General features: G+C 33.0%; 1 protein-coding gene and 1 long non-coding RNA gene across 2 annotated transcripts in view; one reads left to right on the top strand and one right to left on the bottom strand.

Annotated features, from left to right (window-relative positions):
* Positions 1 to 5,827, top strand: part of LOC111621284 (probable H/ACA ribonucleoprotein complex subunit 1) — a 9,404-nt gene extending 3,577 nt beyond the window's left edge. Inside the window, exons 2-6 of the mRNA XM_023363370.1 lie at positions 369 to 563; positions 2,962 to 3,110; positions 3,362 to 3,421; positions 5,513 to 5,603; positions 5,676 to 5,827. Coding sequence (XP_023219138.1) covers positions 371 to 563; positions 2,962 to 3,110; positions 3,362 to 3,421; positions 5,513 to 5,603; positions 5,676 to 5,827 — 645 coding nt within the window. The 5' untranslated portion in view covers positions 369 to 370. The remainder of the gene's footprint in view (positions 1 to 368; positions 564 to 2,961; positions 3,111 to 3,361; positions 3,422 to 5,512; positions 5,604 to 5,675) is intronic.
* A 9-nt stretch (positions 5,828 to 5,836) lies between these two features.
* Positions 5,837 to 13,964, bottom strand: part of LOC111621296 — a 9,874-nt gene continuing 1,746 nt past the window's right edge. Inside the window, exon 2 of the long non-coding RNA XR_002756041.1 lies at positions 5,837 to 5,938. This is a non-coding gene — a long non-coding RNA (uncharacterized LOC111621296). The remainder of the gene's footprint in view (positions 5,939 to 13,964) is intronic.

Here is a 13,964-nt window from a genome sequence, read left to right as displayed (position 1 = left end):
TTTTTTCTCCCAGCGGTTCTAAATTATTTAAATTAATTAATTTATTTATAATTATTAATATTAATAAGAGATGGTGCCTAACGCTTACCTCTAGTGCCAAATTGATTACGTAATTTATTTAATAATTAGCATAAAACTAGCCCAATAGATTTTCGGCAGTCTGTTGGTACCTAGCTCTATTTTGATATAATTTTAAAATGTAATAGAATTGTTAAAATTAAAAAACTGTATATAATCAAAACCAGAATGTTGAAATTTCAACAGATTATAACTAATAGATTTTATAAAAAGGCATGTTTAACTTTATGGTGATACATATTTACTGATTTGTGATAACATAATAAATTTGTTGTTTTCAAATTTTTTAGAAATGAGTAGAGGTGGTGGTAGAGGATTTGGAAGGTTTGGTGGTGGAGGAGGAGGAGGAAGAGGTGGCGGTGGATTTGGAGGAAGAAGAGGTGGTGGTGGTGGTGGTGGTTTTGGTGGTCGTGGTCGAGGAAGAGGCAGCAGGGGAGGTGGAGGATGGGGAGGTTATGATTCAGGACCACCAGAAGAAGTGAAAGGTAACATTATTGATTTGATATTTATAAATCTAGTACTATTATTGATCATAGTATTGCAGTCAAATAAAACCTGTGCAACAACTTAAATTTATTAAAAGACTGCATCTACTTCTTCCAAATCAAAATAACTAACAACAAAATAATAATAAAAGTCTGCTTTATTAGAGTTCACTTGCACTAAGTTTCTTGAATAATTTGAAGCAACCAAGCCCACCATCAAATTACTAACATTTGTAAAGTTTAACTGTCCACAAAAAACCTTTATCAGTGTTGTGTTTGTTACAATATCCACTAACGTTTTCAACCTTCACCGAGGTCTTCTTCAGGTGCTGACTAAGCATTGTCTCTCCTTGACCATTAGAACGATGTTGTCCGAGATGTAAATATTGCGCGTATCATGTTTCACCCCTCCGCTTGTCCCCGTTCAAATTCCTCGAATAGGTATCTCCATGCCTACGTGATCGTTTCTCTGTCTTTAAAGTTGATACAGGTGCCCCCAACGTTGGTTTTGTAGATCTCCCAGGTCTGCAGGTGACGGATGTGATCAATTTGAAATGCCTGTCTGATTAATTTGGTGTTCGGGAAGCCCGCCCAAATTTCAGGGTCGCTAACGTACGCCATTAAGGTGGTGGTGTGCCTGTTATTTTTAATGTCTGGTTGATGCTCGCATAACTGTTTTTGTGTTGAGTGCACGGTAGAACCAATATAAACTAACTTTCTTTGGAATACATCTATCTATTCTTTGGAATCTACAGTAAGGGCATGATTTGCAGTGTGGCCCGTGTGGTTTGCCCTGCGCCAACTGTCTTCCCTGGCGCAGCAGTGTTACCCTAGACTATGCCGGACAATGGACAGCAGCACGTTAAGAATGATAGGCACGTGGTCATCTAGTTCAACCAACATTTGGACTCCCTATACAGGGAATTACTTGCCATAACCACACAAAGATCGCATACAGGACCAGCACTATTTATGACCTGCTGCGCAATGCTAAAGATGCAATAGAACTCAACAGAGCCCCAGGGGTTTACTCCATTCCCATCAGGGACGATAGATTCCAAAGAAACTTAGTTTATATTGGTTCTACCATGCGCTCAACACAAAAACGGTTATGCAAGCATCAATCGGACATTAAGAATAATAGGCACACCGCCGTAACAGCATACGTTAGTGACCCTGAAATTCGGGCGGACTCCCGAACACCAAATTAATCAGACAGGCATTTCAAATTGATCACATCCATCACCTGGAGCCCTGGGAGATCTACAAAGTTTGTACAGTTGATACAGGTGCCCCCAATGTTGGGGGCACCTGTATCAACTTTAAAGACGGAGAAACGATCGCACAGGCATGGAGATACCTATTCGAGGAATTTGAATGGGGACAAGCGGAGGGATGAAATGTGATACGTGCAATATTTACATCTCGGACGACATCATTCTAACAGTCAAGGAGAGACAATGCTTAGTCAGCACCTGAAGAAGACCTCGGTGGAGGTCGAAAACATTAGTGGATATTGTAACGAACACAACACTGATAAAGGTTTTTTGTGGACAGTTATTACTCAACACAGTGTAACAGTTAGAAGACATTTGTGTTTGTAAAGTTTGTAATAACTTAAATTAGAATAAATAAATCAATCATTACATATTAGGAAATCACCATAATAGATATTCTCTATGTGTGTATAGTTCTTATTAGATAATGTACAAAAGTATAGTAATTGTGTGTAAAAACCTGTTTCCAATATGTCCCTTATGACAACGCAACACTTGGATATGGTTTGTGTGCAAGATACAATATGTTCATTACAATCAATATATTATGAAACTGTAATTGGCTGTACTAGACACATTTTAAACAGCTAATTCTCTTTTTATTATTATTTGTGTAAACATTTGTTTTATATAAAAACAGAACTCTCAAATTATACAGCACCAAGCTAATGTGGTATAAGAAACTTTGTCACATGACTGAGTATTAGTTACATATTTCTCAGATTTATGTTTTATGATAAGACTCTTTAGTATATCTCATTAAAATAATATATCCTTTGTTGTTATGTAAATTTATTTACAAATAATCACTCCAACCACCATCACAGTTTGGTTTGTTTATACTAATGACTGTTATAAACAGCATCTTAAGATAACTACTAAATTATGTACACATTTTTATGACTGTTAATTAGATTAAGAACAAATTTATACTTAAACTGTTTCTGAAAAAAAAATAAAATAAAAAATAAACTGATGTAACTGCATACTGAAATTTAACTCTTGAATATCTAAGAATTTTTACATTATTTTACAAAAATTCTGTTTTAAATTGTTATGAATTCTAGGATCAATTCATTTTCTTTTGTAGTTGGATTAATTTAACAATTTATTTGTTCCAGAACTTGGTTATTTTACTCATCCCTGTCAAGATGACCTAGTCTGTAAAGTGATCATAGACGACGTTCCCTTCTTCAATGCACCCATTTATCTTGAGAACAAACAACAAATTGGAAAAGTCGACGAAATATTTGGACCCATCAGAGATTATGTATCCTTTTTTCTTTGATGATAAATTCAGTTGTAAATTAGACTATACTACTTGAACTAAAATATATATATATATTTTTTTACTTTCTTTTATATATATTTGTATAATTTTAAGATTATCAAAACTCAGAACTTGTAATTTAAGATTACAATTAATGTTTTTGATATATGAAAACTGTTATATAACGTATTCCATATTAATATTAATAGCTTCAAAACAAAATTTGTTAAATTCCATAATTAATTAAAAAGAATATATCAGTGAAGTTATCAGATGATGTGAAAGCAGGATCATTTGCAAAGAATACAAAAGTAAGTATTAAATTATAACTACTGCAAATTTATAATTACAATTAACATTGTCAGTGTGCCTTTAGAAAATAGCATAAGAAATTGGATTAAATTTAACATGGATTATTACAGATTACATTTATCTGGAGCCAGAATAAAAAGGATATTAGAAAAATAACAATGATTATATTGCAGGATTTTTTAGTTACAATTACTAATAAAATAACCAATATCTAATAAAATTGCAATTCTGAATGAGGTGGTTGGGATTTTAGAGCTGCAGACCATGTCCATAGGAGTAAAAAAGAGTCAAAGGAACTGATGGTCTTTGTGCAACCCTTCATGAGATAGGCTAATTTTGGAGGGCTTAATCTGGAATTTTGAAGATCCTCAAACATGGGGCAAAATTTAATGTGAAAAAACCCAGAACTATTTCTTAAAACACTGCTAAAAATCAACTGTTTTCCAGTTTACTAGAGATGACTAAAGCTCATAAAACCCTAGAAATGCCATTGCACTACTTCTGGGGAGTGATAGATCCATCAGTGGTCATGCAGTCACTCGGATGGGCTGGCCACGTGGAGTTTTCTGGGGTTTCTCCATGTCTGTAACACCTAAACAGGGGCCAGTTTCCCTTAAAAAGATCTCCTGGAAGGCATCCCCTAGGCAGATCGCCCAAGTGTTGCATTGCTATAACTCAAACAAACCACAACCAAACCAGGGAGTGATTGGGGTTATGTTTCACACTACATTAAGCCTATTGCATGTTCATAGGCTGATTTTGAGGGCTATGTCTTGCAATGGGTCACATATCATCAGCTCCTTTGATTTTTTTTTACTCCTATGGGCATGATCTACAGCTCTGATAAAGTCCCAATTGACTCATTTAGAGCTACAATTTTACCCAATATCTGATGTTATAATTTTCAGTCAGTCACAGAAATTGTTTTAATTTTACTAAGTACATGTACATCATAAATTTGCAATTACAGTTGAAAATTTGGTTCGTTTTATATTGCTTCATTGAAAAAATGTTTGATTTGGATACATTTTCTTCTATTAAAATAAAGTAAACCATCACTGATAGGCTTACAGACAAAACTAAAAGTCTTAATGAAAGAATTATACTCTGAATAAATGTTTTCAACCAGGGCCGGATTAACCCACTTTGAGGCCCTAGACATTTTCTTCTTACCGGGTCCCCCCTCCCGGCTCTTTGAATTAATAAATCTTGTTACTATTATTTCTATTAAATCATATACAGACACTGCAGCTGCTTAATAAAAAATAAAAGCAAAATTATTTAACAATATTCCACAGGATGTTAAGAATAATATTAACTATATGTATTCTTATCACTACAAAAAAAAATTCTAAATTATTAGGAGTTTTACTTTCAATAAGAAGAAACATAAGAACACAGTTTCTTTAGATTTTAGAATTCACAATAACAATATAAAAAGCAATATATTTTTATTATATACAGTTGTCTAACAGAAAAGTAAACTATCTTATTTACAAATCTTTTCAAAATAGACAGTTTGACCAGGCCCTAAACATTCGTCTCCTTTGTCTATGCGATGATTCGGCCCTGTTTTTCAGCCTATTAAAGTGTCATCTTCAGGCTACATTCCAAAAATCTATAGTTTCATGTAGAACTAATCTGCCATGTAAATTGACATGCATATATATTGTATTTGTATGATTTTTATTCTGGAAGATAATAATTTATTTTGATAATGTAATTTTACTTGAAAATTAACTTGATACAACTCTTTTTATACAAAACTGAATGTGTGCAAGATGTTTGTAACTTAATCTGAAAATATTCTGTAAATTTATTATACCAATGAATTGACCTTTGAACTGATAGTATCTGTTTCAATTCTTCTGCCATAACCTAAAATGAGTACTAAGAGGACCTTTATTCATGCCCATAATCGATTTTATTAGACCTCAGTAAGGTGACTAGATGACAGGAAATGAGGTCTTTTGTGGAAATTTTTGAGGATGTTTAATGAGGATGAAGAAATTCACAGTTTTTATATGATATTCCAGATATTGATTTATTTATAATTTCATATGATCTAAATATCAAATTTCTAAATATAGATATATATTGATCCGGCCAAGTTATTACCTTTGCAAAGATTCCTTCCTCGTCCACCTGGTTCCTCAAATAGAGCTGGTAAAAGAGGAGGAGGTATGTCATCAAGACTATGATATATAATTGTTTCCTTTCATGAAATTCTTTCTTAATCTGATTTTATTTCAGGTAGAGGAGGCAATGGCGGAAGAGGTCGGGGTGGTGGAAGAGGAGGCAGATTTGGAGGTGGCAGAGGTGGTGGCGGTAGAGGAGGGGGTGGTGGCAGAGGTGGTTTTAGGGGAAGAGGCGGATTTGGAGGTCGTGGTGGTTTTAGAAAATAAAGACTTGTATATTTTTATATAAAATATTTTATTTGTGAAACATAAAATTTACAGTCAGTCATCAAAACGGATGTGTGTGTTTTTTATGGTCTTCTCTACTTTTGTAATTATCTGAAATTTAAAAAATATATTTTTTAATTTCATTTACATATTACATAGGAAATTTTAAAGAATGTTACAACAACTTACAGTACAAACTATTTCTATTTATCATAGACAAATACAATATGTTTACAATTTGTATATAATATACAAAGTTCATTTAGCAATTACATTGATACAAGACATAATGGAGCAATCAATAATTCTTTTCTAGAAGCATTTTCACATTCTTCCACTTGGCTGAAAGAACTTAGAAATATAACCTCCAGTTTTAGAAGGACGTGAGATTAACTATAAAACATTGGTTGATTTATTTCTCACACAGACTACATCTTGAAAAATCAAATTGACATGTTGCATTTAAAAACTATGAAATTTCTGATATGTGGTATGGTAAATAGTAATGGGTAGTTTCCTGAATCTTTTACACTAACAAGTAAGAATGCAAAACAATAATCTTAAATTTCCTATAAGTTCATATAGTCTGGAGTTTAATTACTAAATTTTTAAGTAAAATGTTGAACTTCATATTTAGTAATGCTCACTCAAACAATTGAAATTTAAGAGAGAGAAATTTATCATTTCTGTTTATCTTTTAGCTAATTTTAATCAACCTAACTAGGAGTGTGACATGAAAATATGATTGATAGTAAAAAGGACATTATGCAGATTGAAGAAATTAGTTTTTCTTCAATCTGCATAACCTTAGACTAAATGGTACTACCCTAATAATTGAATATACATTATAAATAAAACAAAGAAAATAGAGACCAGAATACTTATTCTGAGTTGTATCATTAAGCTAACGAATATGATAAAACCAGTTTCTGTCGGAACCACATGATTGGCATTTAATCAGCTGTGAAAGTGCTATTCTGTGCCGTATGTTTTATTTTTGGTTCCTCTAGCCATGTGTGATAGCTTTTCCTATCAATTATTCTCAAACTATTCTACAAACAGCTTGAGAAGACACTCAGACTTGCAAAGAGTCTGAGTGTTTTCTCATCAAAATAATAATGGAAGAATTCAATGCCAAAGTTAGAAATGGCAGAGTTACTACTGACAGTAGGTGACTATGGACTAGGCGAAAGAAATGAACATGGAGATATGCTTGTTGAATTTGCAGAACACCATGACCTATGTATCACAAACACATGGTTCAAACAACATCCACGAAGACTGTACACATGGAAAAGTCCTCAAGACAGAGAAAACAGAATAGTACGAAATCAAATAGATTTCATCCTGATCAACAAATGATACAGAAACTCAATTCTCAATGTTAAAACAAGGCCTTCAGATGACTGCTACACTGGTCATAATTTACTCCATGCCAGATGTGCCATTCATTAAAGAAAATTACAAAAAATGTCAAGAAGTTACATTACAACCTTGACAAACTGAAAATATGCGAGATCAGGCAACATTTCAGTGAGGCGGTTACAAAAGAAATTCAAGATAAAGACATACCCTCTATAGAGAAACACTGGGAAAACATAAAAAGTGCAATGAAGATTGCTGCCTGTACCCTATTTAACAAAAAAGGAAAAAGAGCGGAAGAACCCTTGGATCCTAGAGAACATTTTGACACTGATGGGTAAGTGCAGAAAGTTTAAGAACCGAAACCCTGGACAATACAAAAAAACTTCATCAAATGATCAAGTAGGGATGTGCGAAAGCTAAAGAAAAGTGGTTCAAAGAGAAATGTGAAAGAATAGAGGAGCACGAGAAAAAGCACCATACCAGAGAAGTCCATAGAATCATCAAAGAAACCATGAAGGAACTGAAGAAAACAAAGAAGGAAGTAACAAATTTAATAGACCAACAGAACAAAATGAAATGTGGAAAAGAAGAAAGAGTTAAAACTTGGGCAGAATACATCAAAATTTTGTTTGGGGATCATGACAGACATCCCCAGGTTCATTCAAGAGAAGGAGATACTGCCCCTCCTATTATACTAAGAGAATTAGAATGTGCCATGGGCTCCATGAGATGTGGAAAAACTCCTGGTGAAGATGACATCCCAACTGAGCTCCTAAAATTTTGGACACATTTGCAAAACTATCTATTGCTACTAGATCTTTTTAATAAAATCTACAAAGATGGACAGCTACCACACGACTTCAAAAGATCCATTTTCATTCCAATCCCAAAGAGGCATAATGCCAAGCGATGTGATCAATTCTGAACCATAAGTCTAATGAGCCCTAGCCTAAAACTCTTACTAAAAATTATAGGATATCAAGTAAGAAACAAAACAAAAGCTCAGTTAGGACCATTGCAATTTGGGTTTAGGCCTGGAATGGGCACTGTTTGCTGTGAGAATTTTATCGGAAAGAGCCATAGAAATGCAAAGGAAAATACATTTCTTTCTTCAACTTTGAAAAAGCTTTTGACAAAGTACAACACCCACTTTTAATGGAAACATTAAAGAGAGTCAATCTGGACACAAATGACTATAAACTGATTGGCAACCTGTACTGGCACCAGACTGCCACAGTTAGGCTGGACGACATAGAAACAGCACCATGCCAGATAGAAAAAAGAGTTAGACAGGGATGTGTATTATCACCCATACTTTTTAATGTCTTCTCCGAACAGATAACACTGGAATGTTTCTGCAGGGATTTGAGAATCAAGGTCGGAGGAGTGAATATCAATAACATCTGGTACGCCGACGATTTTGCATGCATTGCCACATCCGCGACGGAGTTCCAACAGATATGAGGGCTATTTTTTAAATAAGGTCCGTTTTATAATAAGAAGAAAAATACTGTAAATTTAATCATTAAAATATATTTTTTCCCATATTCTACATACTTTTATTTACTTTTCTACATAATTTCCATTTTTGTTCAAACATTTGTCATACCACTCAAAAATCTTTTTAATTCTGACTTCAAAGAAATCTGCCACCTGCTACCGGAAGACATTAGACCACACCATTTGTCTTGTATGGCACGGTGAAGTTTTCTAGGGTCACACAATAAGCATCAGAATTGATTGTTGTGCCTCTTGGCATAAAATCCACTAACAAAGTCCCTTTCCTGTCCCAAAAGACAGTTACCATGATCTTTCGTGCTGAAATCGAATAACAGATTGTATCTTACAGTTGGCAGGCGACTCAATTTTCTTAAACATTATAAACTTCTACAGTTCAGCACACAGACAGACAATACGGCTGCAAATAGTATCTAAACACGTGCAAAGCATGCTGAAAGTAGATGCTCATGCACACTGCTGCAATCACGCATCATTCGCAAATGGACCTTATTTAAAAAATAGCCCTTGTACTAAACTCACTACAGGCAGGCAGTGTGAAATATGGCATGCATATCAACGGGAAAAAGACGAAATGGATAAGAATTAGTAAAGACTCCGTGACGGACAATTCCTAAATATTTGTACACAGTACTTTACTGGAAGAAGCAATCAAATTCAAATATCTTGAAGCCATTATAACAAGAGGTGGTAGATGTGACAAAGAAATCTGAACACAAATCCAAATGGCAAAATCAGCCTTCTCTAATCTCCAGCGAACACTTACAGATAAGAAACTAAGCCTGGAGATAAAGCTCAAAGTACTATGCTGCTACGTACGGTCTGTCTTGCTGTACAGATGTGAAACATGGACCTTGAATAAGGGCATGGAGAAAAGGCTGGCAACATCTGAGATGTGGTGCTATCGGTGCATGCTACAGATAAGCTGGACAGAGCGGGTGACCAATGCATGTGTGCTAGAACGGACCGGTGTGGGAGAGTGACAGCTGCTTCCTATTATAGCAAAATGCAAAACGAGGTACTGTGGCCATGCCACATCCAGGCCACTAACTCACTGCTTCCTGTCATACTGAAGGGCAGGATCCAAGGAACCTGTTCTCGAGGAAGACAGAGGATATAGTGGAGTAGATTTAAATTAATAAGAATCAACTAGTTGATTCGTTTTTTGAAACCGTGTTTTCAAAAAACAAGATATACCTACAAGATATAGCGGAGTAGATTTAAATTAATAAGAATCAACTAGTTGATTCATTTTTTGAAACCGTGTTTTCATATTTATTTACTATTGAACACAAGATTGTGTTATTATTAAAACACTTGGCGTTTATCCACTTTATTCAGTTGATTCTTAAACTTATTGGCTTCATAATTACTTAGATTTTTAATTTGCTCTTTTTCATCCACTTCATTTAGGTGATATTCTATTTTATTATTCTTTATTTTCCTAAGATTACGTTTTAAACGTCTAAGTTTAATAAGTCACTAAATCCATCACAAAAGTCATCCCTACAAGAGACAGAAATTACTTCAATCTCAAGATTCTAAGGTCAGCTATAAAATATAAATATATTAAACTTAGACGTTTAAAACGTAATCTTAGGAAAATAAAGAATAATAAAATAGAATATCATCTAAATGAAGTGGATGAAAAAGAGCAAATTAAAAATCTAAGTAATTATGAAGCCAATAAGTTTAAGAATCAACTGAATAAAGTGGATAAATGCCAAGTGTTTTAATAATAACACAGTCTTGTGTTCAATAGTAAAGAATCAACTAATTTATGCTGTGAGAGATTGGGAGGAGCAGTGGTTGGTTATTAGCAATCTCTGGCTTGGAGAAGCTACATAGATATGTTCCTAATGGCAGCTCAAGTATCTAACAAAAGTAAAAAGAACACTGTGACTTTAGGTATAAGGATGGTATTACTTCATGAACAATTGGAGAGAGAAAATTAGCATTTGATGATGTGAATCTCAGTTTTGTCTTCGAAATAATGCTTTTTGACTGAATAATACATGCTTTAAAGAATTTTATTGTCTTCCGAAGCCATTACTGTTACATTTATGCAGTGATTTATGAGAAAAACTAGAGCCAAAATGTTTTAACTGATATCTTGAACTGTTAACTTGTAGTTTGCTGACTGCGTTGTCCCTTCTTTGATGACTTTAACAAAAAAATTTTGCTAATGCTGGTACACAATACTAAAAATATGTGCTTTGCTTGGAAAACAGTGGATTGCAGACACCTGACAAAAACACAAAGCTAACTAAATTGTGATTGGTTAAAGTGTAAGAACTATTGATAGCATGGAACCCAGATGCATCTCAACTGATTATCTATAGCAAAATGTACTTAACATGGAGCAAAGAATAGCAATTTGTCTAAAGTTCGTTAACTGCCTTTCACAAAAAAGACTTATCAAATGTCTCATGTATCGCTTTCATTGAGTTATTGGAAGAGCTCAGAATAGGTCCCTAGAACCTAAGAGCCATCTCAATTGCACAAATGCAGAATTTCAATCTCTTCATACTTGTGATTAGAATATTCGTCAGTGTTTATTGTATTGATAATTTCATCTCAAGTCAGGAAAATGTATAAGAATTTGATAAAAACAATTTTCTTTTTTATTGAGTACTCATAAACCAAAATCACACTACACAAGTTTAAGAGGTATTTTTTTGCTCTTAACCAGATATCTTTTTTAAACTGAAACTTCTGTCATAAAATTTTCATGTCCTCCAATTTTGTTACCTTAAATGACAACAAATTAACCAAACCATTAAGAGAAACAAAGAAATCAATTGGTTTTGAAAAAAGTTTCAAAAATTGGCTAATTATTGATTTTAAACAATATTGTCTTTATGTTGATTTTTAAATGAAAATTTTGATTTTTAAAATCAAAACGACTTTAAAAATGCTACAAATAAAGCAATTGTATAAGTTTCATATTAATCTGGGTGGAATAAAACTGAAAATGACATGCTATTTATGCTATTTGATAATTTCCTACAGTCAGTACTAACATTTTAGATGTTTCCTTTGGTAACATTCTTGCTGTCATCAATGTTTTACAAAATAGTTAATTAAGGAGCAAAAATATCTTTTAGTTAGTATCAGAAAATTTCAATTAATCAATTATGGATGCAATTAATAGCAACAAAATATGCTTCCTTTATCATTAATCTGCTACAAAAGTTTTATACAGGATTTTGTTAATTAAGGAAATTCAAAATCCAATCGTCCCAATGACAAGTGGAGAAAAATTAATGATAGTAGAAATAGTTAACATATTTTGATCTTTTGAGTGGAAAGATGGAATTAGATTTTTAAAAAAGTTGTTATTTCAATATTTGTACTTTGACAAATGAAAATTTTGAAGAAATTAAGCTTGTCTGTTACATGACAATATATTGCCTAGTAAAGCTGCTGGAGGTTGCTTTAAGCAATCCCACTTTTGGAAGAAACAGTTTCACTGCAGCTTTACTTCTAAATCTTTCAGCTTTATAAAAAGCAAATTATTTTATCAGAAATTAAGCAAAATTGAAGATGATGTTAAAAAATTATATCTTTGGAAGCATGTATTTATAATACTTTGCTGTTCACAACAACCATTTTAAATTTTTTCTTCAATACTTCTGAACCTTTCTGCACTAAAATTGCAGTGGCTAGCTTGAAAGTACAAGGTCTGAAAGTACAAGGTCTAAAATGCCAAATACCATTGCACCAGAATTCATAAAATATATTTTAAAAATTTATCAAACTATAAATGAACTTTCTGACTACAAAACAAAACTTATAATTTCAACAACAACACTTAATATAAAACTGAAATATTTCAAATTCAGTATTTAAAATAATGAACTGATTACTATTACAGTTTACAAAATTAAATTATTCAAAATCTCAACCTAATTAGAGAAAAGAACCTAACAGAAGCAACAGTACCTTAATCAGCACCAAATCAATCACTTACAATTATGAATAGCTTACAATTCCATAGCTATACACTAACCCAGTGTAATTTCAAAATTTAATTAACTACTATAAACTTCTAATGTTTCTAGCATTATGAATACAACGATATAAAGAAATATTAAAATTAATCTTTATTCATTTAAATGTTTGTTAAATTACAGTAAAAAAAAGAATATTTGAATATGTTCTTTTTTAATGTCTGCAATGATAGAAAAATTTAACAAAGCAAATCATACATTTAAAAGCAGAAATTATATTTCCAGCTTTTAAATACAGTGTACCTTGGTATACGTCTGCTTTAGAATACGTCCAATTCGGAATAATTCGGGGTCCTGTTTGGACAAAACAAATTTTGTTCGGTATACGACTTAATTCAATTATACGCGTCATCTATGAACAAGTAGCACTATCAGTGTACTAGACCAAACTATATGTTCGCAGTGCAATGGTTTATAACTTTGTTAAAATTTCTTCTGATTTTAATTTGTAAGTAAAATTTTATTATTTTTATTAATCATGAATTGCAAAAAGGCAAATGAAAAGCAACAGAAAATTAAAAAAATGACTAGAATCACAATGAAACTGATAAAAGTGGTTGTTGAGAAATATGAAGGTGGCATGTGCGTTTGAGATTTTAACTGTTGCATACTGTATTCCGAGAATGACAATATTGACAATCGTGAAAAATAAAGACATTATTAAATCTGTTAATGTTGCGAAAAGGTTTAAATCAATTTCTAAACAGAGATCAAAGACATTAGATCATGTTGAGAAATTGCTTTTGCTTTGGATAACTGAAAAACAATCTGCTGGAGACAGTGTATTGGAAGCAATTATTTGCAAGAAAGCTAAAAAGATACATGCTGATCTCATGAAAAATCAAGCAGGAACTAGCCAGGAAAGCAAGGTGTTAAAGCCAGCCATTTTTTTTTACATGAGAACGGATTAATCATTTTTACATTACTTCTTATGGGAAAGGTTGGTTTGGTATACAAGTAACCCCCGTATAACACGGCACTTCTATAGCACGGATTCACTCTAACACGGTTCGAGAATTGGTACCATCCCCCGTATAACACGGTACTTTTATAGCACAGATTTACTCTGACACGGTTCGAGAATTGGGTAAAACCCTCGTACAACAGGAAATGTAATAAATTTTTACATACTTAAGTAATAATAGTTCACGAAAATTATTATTTTCGTGAACTATTAGTACTTAAGTATGTAAATTTTCTCTTCTCGCCTTCTGTCGATACACGTGGTCCTTCTCGAAACT

The sequence above is a fragment of the Centruroides sculpturatus genome, unplaced genomic scaffold, assembly GCF_000671375.1.
Source record: "Centruroides sculpturatus isolate CEXI.00-Female unplaced genomic scaffold, Cexi_2.0 scaffold86, whole genome shotgun sequence".
Taxonomy (NCBI): Eukaryota; Metazoa; Arthropoda; class Arachnida; order Scorpiones; family Buthidae; genus Centruroides; species Centruroides sculpturatus.
The sequence above is the reverse complement of the archived record's forward strand: the minus strand, read 5'-3'. Positions and strand labels throughout refer to the sequence as shown.